At 39.6% G+C, this 23,264-nt stretch overlaps 1 protein-coding gene across 12 annotated transcripts in view; it reads left to right on the top strand.

Moving 5' to 3' along the window:
• The window catches only part of BRCA1 (BRCA1 DNA repair associated), a 59,045-nt gene that overhangs the window by 20,244 nt on the left and 15,537 nt on the right, over positions 1 to 23,264 (top strand). For 3 of the 12 annotated variants that reach the window (XM_027048937.2, XM_027048935.2, XM_015069639.3), the window contains exons 7-15: positions 213 to 318; positions 1,654 to 1,699; positions 3,111 to 3,187; positions 3,802 to 7,239; positions 7,637 to 7,725; positions 13,352 to 13,523; positions 18,322 to 18,448; positions 20,644 to 20,834; positions 22,036 to 22,346. In XM_027048937.2, coding sequence (XP_026904738.1) covers positions 213 to 318; positions 1,654 to 1,699; positions 3,111 to 3,187; positions 3,802 to 7,239; positions 7,637 to 7,725; positions 13,352 to 13,523; positions 18,322 to 18,448; positions 20,644 to 20,834; positions 22,036 to 22,346 — 4,557 coding nt within the window. The remainder of the gene's footprint in view (positions 1 to 212; positions 319 to 1,653; positions 1,700 to 3,110; positions 3,188 to 3,801; positions 7,240 to 7,636; positions 7,726 to 13,351; positions 13,524 to 18,321; positions 18,449 to 20,643; positions 20,835 to 22,035; positions 22,347 to 23,264) is intronic. The other 9 variants (XM_027048941.2, XM_053212522.1, XM_053212519.1 and 6 more) reach the window with 7 other exon arrangements.

The following is a 23,264-nucleotide window of genomic DNA, read 5'->3' as shown; positions in this document are numbered from 1 at the left end:
AGTTTAGAGAAGTTTAAAACAACAGAGAGAGGAAAAAATACTCAAACCACACATAACTCGTACATTTTGATGTGCAATTTGCCAAGTGTTTTTTCCAGGTGTCAAATGTTAGCTAATTATGATCGTCTATTTTGTCCATGGCCTGGAGTTTCTCTTTAAGAAAAGAAACACAGGACTGGCCAACAAATAGTTGATCATTCTTTACTGCTTAGCAGGAAACCAGTCTTAGTGTCCAACTCTCTAACTTTGGAATTGTGAGATCTCTGAGGACAAAGCAGCAGATACAACCACAGAATAAGTCTGTCTACATTGAATTGGGTAAGAGACACAGATTTTGTAAATTTAGAATAAGAGTTGCTGGATTATTTGTCTTATAGTTATACCAAATCCTCATAATTTGTACAATGGCAGGGAGCTTTGGAAAGTGAAAATAAAATATTATTATTTTTCCAGCCTTATGGTGTGTTCTAAATAATGTAAAAGATGCAGCTCTCACCTTGAAGACTCTTATTTTATAAAAAGAGCAAAAGGAAGGCTGTCTAGCATGTGTAAATATGCTTTGGAAGGATGGACAGTAGGGATAAGAAATAACCTAATGGGATGGCCACAGCATTTAGAGGGATCCAAGATACATTGTACTAGGCTAGGAAGACTATTTTTTTTTTAATTTTTTTTTTTCAACGTTTATTTATTTTTGGGACAGAGAGACAGAGCATGAACGGGGGAGGGGCAGAGAGAGAGGGAGACACAGAATCAGAAACAGGCTCCAGGCTCTGAGCCATCAGCCCAGAGCCTGACACGGGGCTCGAACTCACGGACCGCAAGATCGTGACCTGGCTGAAGTCGGACGCTTAACCGACTGCGCCACCCAGGCGCCCCCCCTTTTTTTTTTTTTTTAATTTTTTTTTCAACTTTTATTTATTTTTGGGACAGAGAGAGAGCATGAACGGGGGAGGGGCAGAGAGAGAGGGAGACACAGAATCAGAAACAGGCTCCAGGCTCCAGGCTAGGAAGACTTTTAAGAAGCCAAGCTCAGTTCAAACAGGTCTCTGATTGTCTTATATTTTAGAATGTTTTTATAATTGGAAAGAATGACTGGTCGTCTTTGGGCTCCCAAACACCACTGTATGTTTACCATCACACTTACCAGATTCTCTTGAAATTACTTGTAAATCTTTTCCCTTCTTAGGATCATAAGTTCCAAGACAACAGATGTTGTGTCATAAAAGTAAACAAAATAACTATAATAGTGAATATTTAGGACCACTTATGTGGTCTAGGCACTGTTGGGCTTTATTTGTATAACTCATTTAAAATGCATGATAAACTTCTGAGGTTGTTAATATTATTATACTTATTTTACACATGAGGAAATAAAGGCACACAGAGGTGAAGACATTTTGCCAAGATAACAAAACTAGCAAGGGGCAGAGCTGTGATTCAACCTTAGGAATTCTGGTGTCAGATCCTGTGTTTGTAACTACGTCTCTGTGTTGGCTGCCATATGTATCATTGTGCCTGCAAATTTTGTGTATAGTGAGTGTGCAGTAATATTTCTTGAATGAATATCTGTTTTGCAACAAGTACATTTATTGAGTTTAGCCCTTTTAATAAAAATCCTTTTATTGATTGGTCATCTGGGGAATTTTTTAGGATCTGATTCTTCTGAAGATACAGTGAATAAGGCAAGTTATTTCAGGTGAGTTGAAGAGAGCCTTTGTCTATGAAGCCGGCATTTTTGTATTTGTTTAATTAGTATTAAGGATTGGTGTTTTGGTTAGGATCATAGCATTGGAATAGACCTTGATGGTTGTTTGTTTTTATAGCTGAGAAAGCCTATCTTAGTAGAGTTTAAAAGAGTTTAAAATAACAGAACTCCAGTCAAACTTGCTTCTAGCCCATGGTCACGTCTAACTTAGTTCCTTGAACAGTAGTATTGACACAGTGGTAATTTTGGCTCATGAAAATACTAAAGGACTTAATTTTCAATTCTTTTTCTCTTCCTTAATTCCATCTATCCCTCAAGCTTTGTCTACATCAATTCTACAGTAATCTACAAGCCACCCCAATTGGGTTACCTGTCAAATTACTTTCCTTAGGAATTATTGCCTGACTCTAAGATCTGTGGTGGCTTTGGTGATCTATGGTGATTGTCATTGCCAATCAGATCTTGTTTACGAATGACTTTTTCCTAATCTCTCAATTGGGAGGAAATGATTTTTAGTTGGAAAAGAAGCAGAGGCAGTGTTGCATTCTATTGGAGTGTCTACTCCATCCCAGTGCTCTCTTTGTTTAAATATCTTTGCTCTTGCGTTCTCAATAAGATACACTTAAAAAAAAATTTTTTTTTAACATTTACTCTTTTTTTTTTTTTTAACGTTTATTTATTTTTGAGACAGAGAGAGACAGAGCGTGAACGGGGGAGGGGCAGAGAGAGAGGGAGACACAGAATCCGAAGCAGGCTCCAGGCTCTGAGCCATCAGCACAGAGCCCAACGTGGGGCTCGAACTCACGGACCGTGAGATCGTGACCTGAGTTGAAGTCAGACGCTTAACCGACTGAGCCACCCAAGCGCCCCTATTCATTTTTTTTGAGAGACAGAGCACGAGCAAGGGAGGGGCAGAAAGAGATGGAGACACAGAATCTGTAGCAGGCTCCAGGCTCTGAGCTGTCAGCACAGAGCCCGACACAGGGCTTGAACTTGAGAACCATGAGATCATGACCTGAGCCAAAGTCGGACACTTAACCAACTGAGCCACCCAGGTGCCCCTCATTAACATACACTTTTAAATTTCATTGGGTATTTTTCTCTACCATCTTTTGGCTGTCGTTCGGCTACCATTTAAATTTTGGTTCTCTTTTGCACATCCGTAAAGCAATGTATCTACACTACTCTGATTTTTGTGAATGTGTTTCCTTCTTTAGTCTTTGACCATTTCACTATGACTGGAAGTTACTAAAGGAGAGAGCAAATTTCAGAAAGTGAATTAAATTGATCAGCTTATTGCAATAGTACCTAGAGGAGCTAAAATACTTGATCTTGCTCATTTGACAACTCTGTGAGCATGTAACTAGCATTTCGCATTAAGGCTTCTATCTCTTCTCTGTAGTGTGGGAGATGACGAATTGTTAGGAATCACCCCTCAAGGAGCCAGAGCTGAAGCCAGTTTGAATCCTGCAAAAAAGGGTAATGACAAGTCTTCCCAACTTAATGGGCACTGAAGAGAGAATGGGTGGATTCAGTACTGTAATTAGATTATTCTGAAGACCATTTGGGACATTTATAATTCACAACATCTCTTGGCAGAGTTAGAATATCTTTCTTTTTCAAATGTCATGGTACAGCCTGATCTATTTCAATGGCACTAGACTGATGTGATTATAATAGTAGCCTGTGTAACTGATTGTTGCCTTTTACTTTTAATTGATATGTTTATATTTCATCTTTTGTATACTGGTATTTAAATAGAGTATGAATCTGAAGATAGAGCACTGTATGTCTGATGCCCAGTCTGCTTTAAGTTCATTGTCAGAGGTTACAGAAATAGGAGGTATGTTTTATGAATAAGGGGAATTCTGAAATTAAAATTTTAAGTATCTTGAGTGGAAATAAAGAGAATCTAGATAAATAGAAATTCTGGGAAAGGGCATGAGCTACATCTTCAGTATATTTGGTGGTTTATGAGGTTAGTTTCTCTAAAAATAGCCAGTTGCTTTATTTCTACCCTGCGAGTTGTATGAAGGACATTATTTTTTCATGATAATTCAGTTTTTAAGCACCTTGTTTTTGTATACTTTCAGCCTCTTGTGAATTTTCTGAGGACATAACAAATATTGAACATCGTCAACCCAGTAATAAAGATTTGACCGCCACTGAGAAGCATGCAACTGAAAAGCATCCAGAAAAGTATCAGGGTATTTCTGTTTCAAACTTGCATGTGGAGCCATGTGCCACAAATACTCATGCCAGCTCATTACAGCATGAGAACAGCAGTTTATTACTCACTAAAGGCAGAATGAATGTAGAAAAGGCTGAATTCTATAATGAAAGCAAACAGCCTGGCGTAGCAAGGAGCCAACAGAGCAGATGGGCTGAAAGTAAGGAAACATGTAATGATAGGCAGACTCCCAGCACAGAGAAAAAGGTAGTTCTGAATGCTGATCCCCTGTGTAGGAGAAAACTGAGTAAGCAGAAATCTCCATGCTCTGACAGTCCTAGAGATTCCCAAGATGTACCTTGGATAACACTGAATTGTAGCATACAGAAAGTTAATGAGTGGTTTTCCAGAAGTGATGAAATGTTAACTTCTGATGACTCACATGATGGGGGATCTGAATCGAATCCTGGAGTAGCTGGTGCAGTAGAAGTTCCAAATGTAGTCGATAGATATTCTGGTTCTTCTGAGAAAATAGACTTAATGGCCAGTGATCCTCATGATGCTTTGATATGTGAAAGTGAAAGAGTCCACACCAAACTAGTAGAGAGTAATATTGAAGATAAAATATTTGGGAAAACCTATCGGAGGAAGGCAAGCCTTCCTAACTTGAGCCACACAAGTGAAGATCTCATTATAGGAGCATGTGCTATAGAACCTCAGATAACGCAAGCCCATCCCCTCACAAATAAAACAAAGCGTAAAAGGAGATCTACAGCAGGCCTTCATCCTGAGGATTTTATCAAGAAAGTAGATATGGCCATTGTTCAAAAGACTCCTGAAAAGCTAATTGAGGGAACCGATCGAATAGGGCAAAACGGTCATGTGATGAATATAACAAATAATGGTCCTGAGAATGGGACAAAAGGTGATTATGTTCAAAAAGAGAAAAATGCTAAGCCAACAGAATCATTGGAAAAAGAATCTGCTTTTAGAACCAAAGCTGAACCAATAAGCAGCAATATAAGTAATATGGAATCAGAATTAAATAGCCACAGTTCAAGGGCACCTAAGGAGAACAGGCTGAGGAGGAAGTCCTCTACCAGGCACATGCGTGCTCTGGAATTAGTAGTCAATAGAAATCCAAGCCCACCTGATCATACCGAACTACAGATTGATAGTTGTTCTAGCAGTGAAGAGATGGTGAAAAGAAAAAGTTTGGAACAAATGCTAGTCAGACACAGCAAAACACTTCAACTCGTGGAAAATAAAGAACCTGCACCTGGAGCCAAGAAGCATAACAAGCCAAGTAAACAAATAAATAAAAGACTTGCCAGTAACACTTTTCCAGAGCTAAATTTAACAAACATACCTGGGGTTTTTACTAACTGTTCAAGTTCTAATACACTTCAAGAGTTTGTCAACCCTGGCATTCAAAGAGAAGAACTAGAAGAGAGCCGAGGAACGATTCACGTGTCTGATAGGACCAGAGATCCCAAAGCGCTGGTATCGAGCGGAGGAAGAAGTTTGCAAACTGAAAGATCTGTAGAGAGTACCAGTATTTCATTGGTACCTGATGCCGATTATGGCACTCAGGATAGTATCTCATTACTGGAAGCTGACACCCTAGGGAAGGCAAAAACAGCACCAAATCAACATGTGAGTCTGTGTGCAGCAATTGAAAACCCCAAGGAAGCTAACCATGGTTGTTCCAAAGATACTAGAAATGGCACAGAGGGTTTTACAGATCCTCTGAGACGTGAACATAACCATACTCAGGAGACAAGTATAGAAATGGAAGAGAATGAACTTGATACGCAGTATTTATACAATATGTTCAAGGTTTCAAAACGTCAGTCATTTGCTCTGTTTTCAAATCCAGGAAATCCAGAAAAGGAATGTGCTACAGTCTGGGCCCGTTCCACGTCCTTAAGGAAACAAAGTCCAAAAGTCGCTCTTGAATATGAACAAAAAGAAGAAAATCCGGGAAAGAAACAGTCTGAAATCGAGCACGTGCAGGCAGTCCGTGCAACTACAGGCTTTTCTGCAGTCAGTCAGAAAGTGGAGAAGGCAGGTGATTATGCCAAATGTAGCATAAAAGGAGTCCCTGGGCTCTGTCAGTCATCTCAGTTCAGAGGCAATGAAACTGAACTCTTTATTGCAAATAACCATGACATTTCAAAAAACCCTTATCATATACCACCACTTTCTCCCATCAGATCATCTGTTAATGCTGTATGTAAGAAAAACCTGTCAGAGGAAAAGTTTGAGCAGCGTTCGATGTCACCTGAAAGAGCAGTGGGAAATGAGAGCGTCATTCAAAGTACAGTGAGCACAATTAGCCAAAATAACATTAGAGAAAACACTTTTAAAGAAGTTAGCTCAAGCAGTGTTAATGAAGTAGGTTCCAGTGCTAATGAAGTAGGCTCTAGCATTAATGAAGTAGGTTCCAGTGGTGAAAACATTCAAACAGAACTGGGTAGAAACCGAGGACCTAAGTTAAGTGCTATGCTCAGGTTAGGTCTTATGCAACCTGAAGTCTATGAGCAAAGTCTTCCTATAAGTAATTGTAAATGTCCAGAAATGAAAAGGCAAGGAGAAAATGAAGGAGTAGTTCAGTCTGTTAATGCAGATTTTTCTCCATGTCTAATTTCCGATAATGTAGAACAACCTATGGAAAGTAGCCGTGCTTCTCAGGTTTGTTCTGAGACACCCAATGACCTATTAAATGGTGATGAAATAAAGGGAAAAATCAGCTTTGCTGAAAGTGCTAAGGAAAGATCTGCTGTTTTTGGCAAGAGTGTCCAGAAAGGAGAATTCAGAAGGAGCCCTAGCCCTTTAGACCATACACATCTGGCTCAGGGTCACCAAACAGAGACCAGAAAGTTAGAGTCCTCAGAAGAGAACGTGTCTAGTGAAGAGGAAGAGCTTCCCTGCTTCCAACACTTACTATTTGGTAAAGTAACCAGTATACCTTCTCAGTCTACCAGCCATAATGCCATTGCCACGGAGGGTCTGTCTAAGAAAACAGAGGCGAACCTAGAATCATTGAAGGATAGCTTACATGACTGCAGTAACCAGGTAACATCAGCAAAGGAGTCCCAGGAACATCACCTTAGTGAGGAAGCGAGGTGTTCCGGTAGCTTATTTTCTTCACAGTGCAGTGCATCGGAAGACTCGGCTGTTAATACAAATACCCAGGATCCTTTCTTGATGTTTGATCCTCCTTCCAAACAAGTGAGGCATCAGTCCGAAAATGTGGACGTTCTGAGTGATGAGGAGTTGGTTTCATATGATGATGAAAGGGAACCTGGCCTGGAAGAGGATAATCACGAAGAACAGCAGAGTGTGGATTCAAACTTAGGTATTGGAACCAGGTTTTTGTGTTTGCCACCATCTGTAGTATAGAAATGAGCTAAATGTTGATGCCTTTTGGGAGAGTACATTTTACAAGTTTACAAGTGCAGCTAAAGTAACTGCTTCTTAAACTTTATACATGTTCCTCCTTAGGTGCCTTTCCTTAAAAGTCCTTTACCCAGCTAGAACATCTTCTCTGTTTGAATGAGATATAATTGTTGGGGGACTTGTTTCTAGTTTTCATTGTTATGATTTCCAATAGGAAATCCAGGTGTCCCAAAACAAGGAATGTAATCATTTTGCATGACATGAAAGTGAAAATTGTCCCACCAATGGGAAGAGAAGGATACGAGTTGCAGTATGTGCTGTTTTCACATCTGAAGCTATTTTTATCATCATTTAAGGTGAAGCGGCATCTGGGTACGAGAGCGAAACAAGCCTCTCTGAAGACTGTTCAGGGGTGTCCTCTCAGAGTGATATTTTAACCACTCAGGTAAAAAGCCTATGTGGATGTGTGTGTGTTGTGTCCTCTGTGTTCAGTAGCATGCACCCAGGCACCCCACGTTCTGACATTTGCTTTATCATGCTTTAGAATTAATGGTATAACAGTTGTATGTGGTACCTTGTCTCCTCAGAGTAGGTGGTAAGCACCTGAACGGAACTCAGGCTGCCTTTTATTTCACACACACACACACACACACACACACACACACACACACAGACACCCCATCTGGTTGACTGTGAATACTACATCCTGAATTTAATGAATAAGCTAAACCTTCAAAAGCAATTTTCCCTAGGGGCGCCTGGGTGGCTCAGTCGGTTAAGTGACTGACCTTGGTTCAGGTTATGATCTCACAGTTCGTGAGTTTGAGCCCCATGTCAGGCTGTGTGCTGACAGCTCAGAGCCTGGAGCCTGCTTCAGATTCTGTGTCTCCCTCTCTCTCTACCTCTCCCCTACTCACTCTCTGTCTCTCTCTCTGTGGAAAATAAATATTTCTTAAAAATATTTTTTAAAAAAAGCAATTTTCCCTATAGCAAAAATATCTATGAAGACACTACTGTATTAAAGAGAGGGGTTTGTTTGTTCTTGTTTCCAAATTGGAGCCCACAGAGTTCTCGTTCTGTTAGAGATGATCTAGCCTTTTGTTGTTTTGTGGAGATTTCTTTTTGTTCTTTCTTTTTAAATCTGCTAGTTGTTCTTTGGTGCCTGTAAGTCCTCTTTTTTCTTTGAAAAAGAAAGTAACACAATTTTACTTCCGGTATCTCGTGGCCAAGACCAATATTGTGGTTACATATGAAGGGGATAGGAGCGTTGTCCTATCTATAACATTTGGTAACATGAATGTTTCAGTACTACAGGCAGAACAGTCTCCTCGAAAAAGTACTCTCTATCACAGTATTTAAAGATTAACACCCATCATAAATAAATAAATAAATAAATAAATAAATAAATAAATAAAGATTAACACCACCATCTTCACTGAACAGCTAATAGTAGTTGCCCTTGGAGTGGGGAAACAGACTGGGAGAAGGAGGAGGAAGCCTTATTCTCTGAATGTCCTTTCGTGCCTTGAATTTTATGCCATATGCTTACATTAATTATTTAAAAGATTAAATTCTATGGGTTACCCAGGAATAATTACTATTAACTATTCATGCATATTCTTCCATTTTCCTGTGTATGCACAAAGATAGGTGTACTCCTTATCTTTAAAAAATACATAATACTCCATGGGGCGCCCAGGTGGCTCAGTCGGTTGGGCGTCTGACTTCAACTCAGGTCATGATCTCACGGTTCGTGAGTTCGAGCCCCGCGTTGGGCTCTGTGCTGACAGCTCAGAGCCTGGAGCCTGCTTCGGATTCTGTGTCTCCTTCTCTGCCGCATCCCCATTCATGCTCTGTCTCTCTCTGTCTTAAAAATAAATAAAAATATTTAAAAAATTTAAAAAATACATAATACTCCACTGTAATGTTTTTTCTTTCGATGTCATTCAGTTTTCCTCAGTGATTCTTTTTTTTTTTTAATGTTTATTTGTTTTTGAGAGAGACAGAGATAGAGTGTGATGGGGGAGGGGCAGAAAGAGAGGGAGGCACAGAATCCGAAGCAGACTCCAGGCTCTGAACTGTCAGCACAGAGCCTGACGTGGGGTTTGAACCCACGAACTATGAGATCATGACCTGAACCAAAGTCAGAGGCTTAACCAACTGAGCCACCCAGGTGCCCCTCAATGACTCGTTTTTGATTACTATATAGTATTCTGTCCTTTGGGTAAGCCGTGATTTATTTGGCCTATTAATGAATATGAGGGTTTCAAAGTAAGAGACCCAGTTTGCTGTTATGTACAGCACTATAGTAGTATCTTGATAGTAGCTAAAGATTTGCCCGCATCCCCAATGATTTCCTTAATATAAATTCCTACAACTGAAATTTTTTGTCTTTGATACATATTGTTAAATTGTTCTTCAGAAAGATTGAACAAATCCATACTCTTGCAGCCCTTGTGGTACTTGATGGTTCTCACTTCCCTGCACCTTTGCTAACACCAGGTGGTATCCAGTTTTAAAATCTTCTAATTCTTGGCATTGCTGTGAGGGCTATAGAAAGAAAGGGCTGGTCTTCTGCCCGTTTTCTGTACAGAGCAGATCCCTCTAGGACTGAAACCTGCTGGAGTCAGGAAGAAATCTTTGAGACAGTGGCCTGTTCAGTCTGTTCGTACCTGAGTTGTCACCAATATTCTTCCCGCCCTACAGGATTGCCATGGCGACAAAATGAATGAAAAGACTAAGGAGGCCTTTTCTCTGCAACTCCTAGGTGGCTTTGGGGCCCTGTCAAACTTTCACCAGTGCCTTTCACCTTTTTGTCCCTTGTGTTTTAAGGTTGTAGGTTCCAGCTTCTAATTCTGTTGGGCTTAGCTATAGTGCATTAGATTTGACATTCAATAAACTACCCCTTTGTTTTTCATATTCCCGATCTTCTTCCTAGAGAGGTGTCTACTTGTTCAAGATTCATTTTGCAAAATGTTTTTATCAAGAATCTTCTGAAAACAGAGCTAGTCAGTTTTCACGGCTAACTGAAATTTAAAGTAACAGACAGGCAAAATGATGGGAGCAGGATCTTTTCCCTCCAACTGTTTAACAGAACTAAGAAGAACTATATAGGAGATAGAGAAACCTAATTTGGTACCATTTAATTTTTTTTAACATTTTATTTATTTTTGAGAGACAGAGAGCACAAGCAGGGGAGAGGTAGAGAGAGAGGGAGATTCAGAATCTGAAGCAGGTTCCAGGCTCTGAGCTGTCAGCACAGAGCCCGATGCAGGGCTCAAAACCCACAAACCGTGAGATCATGACCTGAGCCAAAGTCAAACACTTAAGTGACTAAGCCACCTAGGTGCCCTGTTTTTTTTGTTTTTTGTTTTTTTTTAATTAAAGACTGATTAACTATACTCATTCATTAGTTCATTTCTGCATTAAACGTTTACTGAGTACTTACTACTTGCTAGGCATTAGGAATACAAAAATGGTTAAGAAGGATTCCACCTATCAAGAAGGGTCCTGGGGTGCCTGGGTGGCTCAAATCGGTTAAGCATCAACTCTTGATTTCGGCTCAGGTCATGATCTCACCGTTTGTGAGTTTGAGGCTGTCAGCACAGAGTCTGCTTGGGATTCTGCCTTCCTCTCTCTCTGCCCCTCCCCTGTGCTTATGCACTCTCTCTCTCCCTAAAGAATAAATAAACATTTAAAAAATAAAATAAAATAAAATTTAAGAAGGGTTCAGTATTCCACTTTTGTATACTAGTGTGTTAGCCAGTGAAGTAGTGAGGGATCATCTGTTCCTGGTAGTAGATGTATTCTTGGTGGGGACTTCTGAAGGGGCCATCTGAGCTGGGCCTTGAAAGATGGGAAGAATTATTCCATCAATAATAAAGGGAGGCAGCAATCAAGGCAAAGACACAGAGGCACGATATGTCCAGAAAGCACAAAGTTGTCCTGTGTAACTGGAAAACAGGGCATATGGGTGGTTTGGGGAAGTAATAAAAAATCAGAGTGTGAAAGGCCTTTTGAATGCTATGCTTAGGAATTTGGGCTTTATCCTGAGGGCAATAATGAGTTTTAAAGAACTTCCACAGTAATGCAGCTGTATTAAAAGAGATCAGAGTAGCATATTGGGAATAGAAAAGAAGAATAGGGGTAATTCCAGAAACATTTAAAAATTAGAATTAAAAAAAAAAAAAAACCCTCAGTAACCAATTTGGTCTTGGTCTCCCAAATGTGTCTGGGCAATTACCTACAAGGGAATTTAGGTTATAAAGTGATTCCTTTGGGAAAACCCAAAGGCAAGCTCTCTAATTACAATTCTCCCATTACTATTTTTCCTGATTTTCTAATGTATTTAATGGCAACAGAGAAATTAGATGTGGTCGTCATGGCAGAAGTGACTAATACAGCTTCTGAAGCTTGTCAGATACCTGTGTGTGGTTTCATTCCAGATTTACTGAGGCAGTTCCCATGGCCAGTGTTTGACAGAACTACCCACAAGCACCACGTGGTGGCAATGGCGCTGCTGCAGACTTTGGCAGCAAGGCATCTCGGGGCAGCCGCGGAAGCCTTTGTGACGCTGGGAGCACATTTTCTGGTCATAAACATCTGAAAACTATGAACACAGTGTAGCAGGAGAAAGTAGATGGCTTGTTTTTAGTAGAGGGCAAAGTCATTTTCAAGGATCAGAAGAAAGGGAGGGTCAAACAATCTGTGTTTCCCTGGGGTTTGCTGGCAACCATAGATGTTCCTTCAAATAGTAATGAAGACATGTATTTTTTGGAAGGCTCCTTACTTACCAAATACTTTGCTTATCAAAAACCTAAGACTGGGGCGCCTGGGTGGCGCAGTCGGTTAAGCGTCTGACTTCAGCCAGGTCACGATCTCACGGTCCGTGAGTTTGAGCCCCGCATCAGGCTCTGGGCTGATGGCTCGGAGCCTGGAGCCTGTTTCCGATTCTGTGTCTCCCTCTCTCTCTGCCCCTCCCCTGTTCATGCTCTGTCTCTCTCTGTCCCAAAAATAAATAAAAAACGTTGGAAAAAAAAAAAAAACCAAAAAACCTAAGACTTAGCAGATACCTTCTTAAAATGGAGAAATAAACATCAGAAGTCCCATAAGCAAGAAGAGCCATTATTTTGAATTAAAAACAGTAACAGTCCTTATAGGATTTCCTAAGGTTCTTTCTGCTAAATCCTTCCCTCTAGCGGGTCCTTGTCTGTTGTGATCTCTTGGTACCCTCTCTGGATCCAGAATGGCAACACCACGAGGGCTGTAAGCTCCTAGAACAGTGCCTTGCATATAATGGTCAGCAAATGGTTGTTGAATGAATAGATAAACCAGTGAATTAACTCTTTGCTCGCTCTTTTGGAAACTAAATGTTCAAAGAATCCCAGAAAAGGAAGAGTCCTCATAAGCCAGAAGGCAGACATTATTATATGGACTAACTCAAATCTCTTGTAAGTCCCACAGCACCAAGTCTGTGAAACATGGCCTGGGTAAAATGTTACAGAATCTTGCTAATTTTAAATATTGAAAGCACTTGAATATTTTGGTTTTTTGCTCCCTAGCTTTATTTATTTATTTATTTTTGATGTTTGTTTATTTCTGAGACAGAGCATGAGTTGGGGAGGGGCAGAGAGAGACGGAGACAGAATCCGAAGCAGGCTCCAGGCTCTGAGCTGTCAGCACAGAGCCCGACATGGGGCTCGAACTCACAAACTGTGAGATCATGACCTGAGCCCAAGTCGGCCGCTCAACTGACTGAGCCACCCAGGCGCCCCATTTGTTCCCTAGCTTTAAGAGAAAATAACCAACGTTGGAAGGGCATCACAATAAAACAAGTCTGTTTGGGAGAGTTTGAGGCATTTTTTCCCTGCTCTGACATCATTCTGAAATAACTTCATGGGCCTTAATTGCAGGAATATGGTTGGATGAAAAGGTGTTCAACCAGAACTCATAATTCCATTCAAGATGGTTTCGGTTTCCATGCTAAAATTAATTGGTGTGACATATTCCTGCTGTCTGGCAAGTTGCTAAAAGAGTGTGACTTTCTTGGTGTCATTTCTTAATGTTTGTAGCAGAGGGATACCATGCAAGACAACCTGATCAAGCTCCAGCAGGAAATGGCTGAACTGGAAGCCGTGTTAGAACAGCATGAGAGCCAGCCTTCTAACAGCTCCCCTGCCCTCATAACAGATTCTTATGCCCCTGAGGACCTGTTCAATCCGGAACAAAACACATCAGAGAAAGGTTTGTAATATTGGCCAAAGCAAAGTTTTTCCCCTCCCAAAGTGTGGGCCTAACTCCAACATTTTATGTTCTTTGCTCAGCATAGGTTTGCTGAGTCACTCCATGGGTAATTTTATTTTGAGCCTTGGTTCTAGTCCCTGCTCACAACTAATTTGCCTTACAAGGTAACCAGGACAGTCATGAAGTGTCACTGTCTGAGTACCCACAATGAGGAGAAGCTATGAGGAGCCCATAGGAAGCTGAGTGAGTTGGGGGAGATTGGAAATAGGAAACTCCATCATTCTAGAAAACAAGAAAAACAAGACTCATCCCGTATAACAGTGGTGTCAGATCCCAAAGCCCTATTTAATGTGCTTTCCAATTTTGAGAGACAGATGTCCTAGGTGTCAGGAATTGCACCATGATCCACAGAAAGCCTAGTTATGTGGGAGAGTCCAGGAGAGTCAGAACTTAACAGTGTTCTAGTGATCAACAAGACCACAAGACCTCTGAGAGATGGCATTTAGAATAACAAAGCAGGTTGGGATTGATCAGAGCTGACTTCCTGTAAGAAGTGAGCACAGAGCTGAGGAATAATGTGTAAATGAAGGAAAGTGAGATGAAAATTTGAGTTTTTGATTGGAGAGAGCCTTGTGGAAGACAGCACATCGGGCAGGTTTTAAATAGGGGCAGATCTGCAGACACAGAGATGAGAGGCTATGCGCAGGCACGGGTGCCACAGAGGGTGTTGCTGCTTCAGGACTGGCAGGTGTGGTGAGCCCTCCCAAACTGGTCTTCCCCACTGTCTCCATGATACCCACCCAGCTAATTTAGTGTGCAGATCCCTTCTTTGTCGCTTCCTTCCCCAGTCTGGCTGGGGGCCTTAGGGCCTTCCTTTTCATCTTTCTAGGAAATCAAGTCTTAATTCTCCAGAATACTATGGCTCTGATCCCAGAATGCGCCTTGCAGTATGTTCATGTTCAGGGAGAAACAGTAGCTCATGCATGAGAAGCTGGGAACTCTGTTGCTATGGCAGTGGTTCAAAATGTATTTCCTTAAATGCTTTCTTTGTAACTGTACCTTCATTTAGTTCATCTCCCAGATAACGAAGCCCAAAGTCTCGTCCCCAGCACGGTTCTCTTCTTTGGGGGTGCTTTCACTATCTTCAGTCTAAAAACAGACTAGACTTTCCATGTTAATGCACAATGCAGAAAATGTTATTGTCTGGCTTTGAATATGTGTGTAAATCTACTGTCTCCTCTTTGACAGGAGGTGGGGTTGTGCATTATTTTTTCCTGAAGATCTGCAGATGACATGTTTCTTGTGGCTTGCTTTCTTTCATTTTAAAATTTCATAAATGCTATATTTTTATACATTCTAGTTTACTATGGATTTGAAAACCTTTTTTAAAAAATATTTATTTTTGAGAGAGACAGACAGAGGATCTGAAGGAGGCTCTGCACTGACAGCAGAGCCCCATGTGGGACTTGAACTCACACACCATGACATCGTGACCTGAGCCAAAGTCAGGCGCTTAATCAGGTGGATGGGTAAATGTTGGGAGGATAGGATGGAGGAGAGGCTTATGAAAATTTCCTGGCTTGGGACACCTGGGTGACTCAGTCTGTTGAGCATCCAACTCTTGCTTTTGGCTCAAGTCATGGCCTCATGGTTGTGGGGTCGGGCCCAACACTGGGCTCTGTGCTCAGTGTGGAGCCTGCTTGAGATTCTCTCTCTCTCTCTCTCTCTCTCTCTCTCTCTCTCTCTCTCTCTCTCTTTCTCTTTCAATTAATTTTTTTAAAGAGTTTAAAGAAAATTTCCTGGCTTAAAAGAAAAAATTCCTTGGGCACCTTGCTGGCTCAGTCAGCAGAGCATGCAACTCTTGATCTCAGAGTTCGGATTTCAAGCCCCATATTGGATGTAGAGATTACTAAGAAAAGAAAAAGAAAAAAGTCCTTTCTCCCAGCTCCACAGAGAGTGTCCTCCATGATCTCTTTGGCATAACTAGAATATGTTGTACGAATTGCTCAAATGCTACTTATTTGATCTTAAATTACTGAGCAATGCTCAGTAAGATCTACCATAAACCACCATATTTTTTATTGTAACTTTTACCTCTCTGACATTTCCAGCTCCACTTTCCCCTGTTGTACTGTTATTTTTTCATAACCTTATTAGCTTTTAATTATACACAATTTGTTTTGCTTACTGTGTAGGGTTCTTCCTCACCTCCCACTAGAGTGTAGATTCCACAGGGCAGAGAACTCTTAGAACATAGTAGACACTCCGTAAATGTTTTAATTTGCATGATTAAAACCCTGAAACACACCCCAGACTTACTGAAAGGAGATTTCTGGATATGATTTCTGGAATTTTGTGGCTTTATTTCTGAAAGAGTATGAGTATCAACTTAATATCAATTCAAGTTTTGTGCCTTTTCCTTTCTTAAATTGGTGTGAGGTGAACTGAAATTCAAGCGAGCTTCTTGATCCTGGGAAAGGTATTTTGTTTACCTTTAGCTGTACTGACATCTTTTTTAATAGACTTTTTATTTTTTAATAGTTTTAGGCTTACAGAAAAATAGCAATGATAGTACAGAGAGTTCCTGCAGGAATTCTGCCCCTTATCTAGTTTCTGTTTCCCTTAATGTTGTCATCCTACATTATATGGTGCTTTTATCAGATCTAAGAAACCAACATTGGTACATTGCTAGTAACAAATGGAACTCTAGACTTATTTGGATTTCATCAGTTTTTATTTTTAAGATCCAATATCCTTAAAGATGAAGAAAGCTCCTTTTGTAGGATCTTTACATCAAATGTCCTGCCCTCAGCACAGATCTGCCCTATGGTTTATCTAGGGGTCATTCCCAAGTCTGCATATTTTTGTGCAAATGTGTATCCTTACCCATTATAAATTATGTGTACTTTTCCTCTACAAGTAAAGCTATTTCCTATCAGGTACTTTTTTTTCCCCAATTACCTGTCATTCATAAAGCAAACATTAGCATTTGTAAGATTATAACCTGTTATAGCGGAAGTGATTTTCAGACATACCTGAGCTTTTCCGTCTGGCAGTACGTTCATTTCCGGAAGCACTTGTTCAAAATTCTTAGGTCCCTCCCCCAGAAATTCTGAATCAGTTGGCATGGATGGGTTATGTACTTTTTAAAACTGAATTTCATTGTAGGTTCTGTATTTTGTAGTTTATCATTTCTTAATATCTTTCCTTTCTCCCCAATGTCTTTTCCTTTGATTTCCCCTCCCAATACTTTGCATAATGCTTAGCACATAATAGTCAATAAGTTTATTCAATGTTTGGTCTAGCCCATATTCCCTAGCCATGAAGAATATAACATGTTAAGACCCCCCAGAGGAGGGGGTGATTTAAGAGGGACTATTCCAGGACTTGGGCTCTGGATCCTGTGTTTATGAAATACGGATAAAGGAAGAAGAGCAGAAGAGTTTTGCCCCGTGTTTTTTATGTACTGTTGAGTTATTGAATCCTAACTCAGGTTAGCTTCATTTCTTTGTAGCTTGAGCCATATTGTATTGAGAAGAGCAACTCATATGCCAAACGTTCAGGCAGTGGAATGACTTTAACATCTCTGTTTGTGTCTGAAGCTCCCCCACCCTGCTCTGTACCCTTTCACTTTTTTTGAAACCACACACTACCTTTTCTCAATTATCACCCTGGACTTGGGAGGGAATGATACCTGAATTAAAAAGGTTTACATACACAGTTGGAAGAAAAACCTGCTGGTTCATGGTCAGACTCTGCTTCCTTTCAGCAGTTGGGAGTTCTTGGGTTCCTAGAAATGTACAGGTCCAGAAAAGATGCACATGAAGGAAACTATAAATAGTACATTTGAGGATTAGATTTCCCTCCAGGCTACCCAGTGACTTAAAACACAGGTTAATTAATACAGCCTTTTGCTTAAGTTTTTCTGCCTTGATTATGCATTGTAGCTTTTCTAATAAAGGCTCAAAATAAATTACAATTGTCAGTGACTTTTTAGTGGGTAGAAGACATTTGTAATTTTAAGTATTTGCTTTTGCTTTTTAAAGATTTCTGCCTTTAAGGCATTTCCTAGAAAGCAGTGCTACAAGAATACATTTGGAGGAATTAATAAATAAAAAAAATTCACTAACATGCCAGAACTTTGCCTTGGGTCTGTTGTATGTTTTTTCCTTTCTGGTGCCATTTCATCATTAGTTCCATAGATTACTTCAAGGTTCCTTATCAGTCAGCACCTTGGTTTTTGTGTATATATTAGGTTTTTTTGTTTGTTTTTTTGTTAGTCATTGCAAATGGAGAGCAAACTGTCACCTGGTTTTTCTTTCTCATCTGACCATTCCCGTCTTAATTCCCCATACATACAAAAAGCTCAAACCCCCATCCTCTAGTCTTTGATGTGGAGCCAGTAGCGAATGTGCTTTGTGCTTTCCAGTACTTTCTCTTCCTTGTTATCTGAGGGGATTTCAGAATAATTTATTTTGCTGCACAGATAAAAATTCATTTCCTATTCTTGTTTCCTTATCATCCAGGGCCAAAAAATATATGTTTTTTGCAGCCTCGTCTCAGCTGGATATCTTCATTTACCTCCTGTCTTGAAGTGTGTCCTTTATTGTCATTACTATTTTTTAGTCATTTTGTTTCATCACTTATGTTTATAAAATTCTGTCTGATACACTTGTTTTAAAACTAATTTGACTGTTACAGATTGCTGCTTTTGAAAGAATTGATATCCTCACCTGAATTATCACCCTTAAGACAGAGCAGTAAAGTAGATTTCTTTGTTTTCTCATTCCATTTAAAGCAGTATTAACTTCAGAGAAAAGTAGTGACTGCCTTATAAGCCAGAATCCCGAAAGCCTCTCTGCTGACAAATTTCAAGTATCTCTGGATAGTTCCACCAGTAAAACTAAAGAACCGGGAATGAGAAGGTAAGCAGTAATAAATGTCAGTTTGTGGTTTCTAAGTAACATCTTTACTTATATTGAGCTCTTATTAAGTTTTTTCACCATACTGCTCTAGTTTTTTTTGTAAAGAGCCATTTCTGACCTCTCATTGTTCCAGGACACTCTTGTTTAATTGTATGTAGGTTTTCTGGGTCTATACAAGGCATGAGCTATGAGATAAGAAATGCACGATCTATCCCTCCTGAAGGTCGGAATAAAATTCAGAACTGAAAGCTAAACAAGCCTGAGGGCTGATGGTATTCTTCTCCAAGGCAGCCCTTGCCCTAATCAAAGTTTTTGTCTCTCTAGAAAAAGTTTAGCTATTGATTTACCCAGGAAAATTCAGAATATCTTTAAAGGGATGTCTGTTCAAATCATTATTGAGATAAGACTGTATAGCACTTTATCTACCTTCTGGTTGGATCTTTACAATACTACAGGGGGAGAAGGACAAGTTTGGACTGTTGTTCCTACTTGATAGTTCAGGACAGAATCTCAGACCCATTAGAGTCCTGCACCTCACCACTCTAGGAAGGAAAAGAAATCATATATTTTTTTAATGTTTATTTTTGAGAGAGAGAGTGTGTGAGTGAGACAGTAGGAGAGAAGGAGATAGAGGATCCAAAGTAGGCTCTGCACTGTCAGCAGAGAGCCCAACACAGGGTTCGAACTCATAAACCGTGAGATCGTGACCTGAGCTGAAGTCAGATGGTTAACCAGCTTCACCACCAAAGTACCCCAGGAATCATATTTATTGGGTTCCTACTGTGTATACATATATTTTTATTTTTTATTTATCTTTCTGAAAATAGTGATAACTGTCAATAATCTAATACTATCTTTCAAGCCTCTTGAACTGAGGATATATTTTTGAGGCTGGGAGACTTACATTGTGGCTTTTACAGAGGAGACAAAGGTCTGGCCTCTATAGGCACTAACTCATGTTTAGAGGTAATGACCTCATTGCCACATTTAATCAATTGAGCTAACCATCCATTTAATATTTAGACTAAGGGGCACTTGGGTGTCTTGGTTGGTTAAGTGTCTAACTCTTGATTTCAGTTCAGGTCATGATCTCACAGTTCATGAGTTCAAGCCCTGTATAAGGCTCCGTGCTGATAGCATGGAGCCTGCTTGGGATAATCTGTCCCTCTCTCTCCGTCCCTCTCCTGCTCATGCTCTCTTTCTCAAAAATAAATAAGTAGACTTAAAAATATATATATTTTAGACTAAATATTTCTATACCTCCTTCCCCTCTTCCCCAGTGTACCCTCCAGAGTCTTCTATTAAAGAACCTAGACATTGATTGAGCATCCTCCCTTTACAACTCAGGTTTTGCTCATCTTTAATCCACAGGGCCTAGTTTTATTGCCTGACTTGTAGTAAACCCCACCCAATAATTATTTAATTGACAATTATTTAATGTATGTTCATTGTTAATTTATATTATTATATTATGTCATAATCGATTATATTATTTTAATTATATAACCCATTATAATTATAATAATTTTATGATTATTTTAATTATTAACCATTGTTTATTATTTAAAGACAAGTATAAATGATGCATTTGAGTATTAATTCTTCAAATCTGTTAAGTGTCCTTTAAATCTGTTGATAAGTATCTTATTCTGCAAAGTCCTAAACACCTGAAAGAGCAGAGAAATAAACCACTGAGTGCATATACTCTTCTGACAATACTTTATAGCTGGCTTTGGTTTTAGAATGGCTTTGGACATTGAAAAGGCAGGAGGTAGGGATGATTCTATGAATTCTGCTAAAACTGGGTAGAAAGAATGAGTGTAGAAATGTCAAAATTAATCAGCTTTGTATTTTTGTGAGAGATCTGATTGACTCTGAAACATCCATTTGGACTCACATGGAATAGTGGATAGAATTTGAGCGAGGGACACAGAAATTTGCTGACATGCTTTTAAACAGCTGAGAGATATACTGCCTTGGCCCAGACCCTAAGAGGAGATGTTGTCTGTCAGCCCTGACATGTTGGCAGGCATCGTGGATCCAGACTTCTGGGCAGTCACTCGGGTTCTTTTTCACTAGTCATTCCCCGTCTCTCTGGCAGTAAGCTGTTCGACTTGTGCTTTTGCTGCCCCGGAAGTATGATGAGCCCTTTCATAAGCTGTGCTGGCGCCTTTCTCCTTTCATCCTTCTTCTAGGTCTTCTCCTTCTCAATCCCGGCTGTTAGATACTAGGCAGTGTGTGCGCAGCCACTCAAGCAGTCTTCAGAGCACAAACTGCCTGTCTCAGAAGGAGCTAATTAAGGCTGTCGATGGGGAAGAGCTACAACTGACTAAGTCAGAGCCCCGAGATTTCATGGAGCAGTCTTATTTGCCAAGACAAGATCTGGGTAATATTTTATCTGTTCTAGTGGAGAAAACACTTCTGTTTTACTCTGTATATGTGCTGCCGAAGCGAGCACACTTCTGTTTTACTCTGAATCTGACCTAAAGATATTTCAGTTAATCAACTTTTCAGATGTCTAGCATGTGTAGCCTATCATGAGGGCTTCTGTTATACTTAAACCCATTTTAGAAAAATTGCTTCAATGTTAATCTGAATTTACATGAAAATTATTGCAGCTGTTAATATATCTGTATTGGTTTAGCTCTAACAGTTTTGAGAATGGGAGAGTCTTGTGTACTGTAAATATTTTATTTCAACTGTTAAATAAGAATTCTAGGGTCCTAGGGTACCTGGCTGGCTCAGTCAGTAGAGCATGTGACTCTTGATCTCAGGGTTGTGAGTTCAACCCGGAACTCAGATATGGTGGACACAGAGATTACTTTAAAAAAAAGAAAAAAAAGAAAAAGAAAAAAAAAGGTAAAAAAAGAATTCTAGGGCCCTAGGATAAAGTTTTCGGCCTGCCCTTTTTTGAAAAATGAGTCAAATCTCCACAAAGTAAGCTCTTATTTTATGAGTTAATGAATATAAATGACTAGGTACTTTATGCCTTATAAATCACTATAACTGAATGGTGTGTTTTATGGCTTATAAATCAAAGTTTTTTAATCAGTAAAGAAAGTTTTAAATAGTCCTCAAAAACACATTATCATGAAAGGTACACTTTGGTACCTAAATGTAGTATTTGGCCATGTTCATTAAGGTCATTTTAGGAATCTCATGAATTCTATGTAGCTATGCTTACTTCCTTATGGAGTGACATTTTCTGAAATGTTTCAGGAACGGTCTCCTGTTTTTAATTTGGTAAGAGTATCTGATGATTTATTAAGTCAAGAAGACAATGATGTTGTGGATAAAGAAACAAAAATCAAGTATTAGTTTCTTTTTTCAAAATTATTCTCCTCCCTTACAAAAGTACTATATGTTCTTTATGTTCATTGTTAAACACTTGGAGAATGTAGGTAATAAAAATTCGAAAGGAATATTTAAAATTACTTGTATTCCCGTCATTGGCAATGAAATGCTGTTATATTTCTTTAGTCTGTTGACTTAAACTTTCATTTTTAAAATAATGAATTATGATGAATACTATTTATAATTCAAATTCATTGTCGTGTGGGTTAAACTTCTTTCCTCATGCCTTTCAGAGGGAACCCCTTACTTTGAATCTGGAATCAGCCTCTTCTCTGATGACCCTGAGTCTGATCTCTCTGTGGACAGAGCCCCAGAACCGGTTCATGTTAGCAGCATGCCAACTTCAACCTCTGCCTTGAAATTACCCCAATTTCAAGTTGAAGAATCAGCCAAGAGTACAACTGCTGTTCATATTACTAATACTGCTGGGTATAATAAGAGGGAAGACATTGAGGGCAAGGAGAAACCAGAAATGATGTCTTCAACAAAAAGAGTCAACAAAAGAATATCTATGGTGGCATCAGGCTTGACTCCAAAAGAATTGGTGAGTGTATCCATATGTATCTCCCTAACAACTGAGACTTCTTAATGTAGTACAAATAGTTTTAAATAGGTACTAGCAGTGAATAACCTATGAGGAAAAATCTAGGTACCAAGAATAATTCGATGTAATTTAATTTCCATTACTGATTTCTGATCATTGGACCTAGATAAAGCTATAACATAGATTATTTTGTGTATATTTACTTAAGTAAATAATCATTAATATTAGCAGCATGTTGTAGTTTGGGATATAACATAGAACTTTTTAATTTTAATTTTTTTTATCTAAAAAAGCAAGTAGGTATAGTATAGTGGGGTTTTTAAAAAATTGTTTTTGAAGTTTATTATTTTGAGAGACAGAGCGAGCAGGGGAAGGACAGAGAGAGAGGGAGAAAGAGAACCCTAAGCAGGCTCCACACTGTCAGCACAGAGCCTAATGTGAGGCTTGAACTCACGAACCGTGAGATCATGACCTGAGTGGAAACCAAGGGTCGGTCGCTTAGCCGACTGAACCACCCAGGCGCCCCTGTATAGTATAGTTTTATTCCCCAGAGGAAACACCTTGGTTTACATCTGAGTGAACTTATGAGCATAATGAACTAAATCCAAAGTGGTTCCAAGCAAACTGCCAGATAGTGGCTTTTCTCCAGGGTTTGTCTCTATCTTGGCTTGTAACAATTATTCAATAGCCTGCTCTGTCGTTTCTACCCTGTAGCACCCTTCCCTCTAATTTGACATGTCCTTGGGCTCATGGTGCTACAAATAGGAATTGTTTTACATTGTAGAAAAATACCTATTAAAATACCACTGAAATCTTGTTGCTCCTTGGGCTGAGTATAGATTTCAGACATCCTAGGACATTGACCTTCTTGTAGTTAATCACCTTTGGTATCCTTTCATAATAAAATAATTGAGTGAA

This window comes from Acinonyx jubatus, chromosome E1 (assembly GCF_027475565.1).
Source record: "Acinonyx jubatus isolate Ajub_Pintada_27869175 chromosome E1, VMU_Ajub_asm_v1.0, whole genome shotgun sequence".
Classification (NCBI taxonomy): Eukaryota; Metazoa; Chordata; class Mammalia; order Carnivora; family Felidae; genus Acinonyx; species Acinonyx jubatus.
This window is presented reverse-complemented; position numbering and strand designations above follow the sequence as displayed.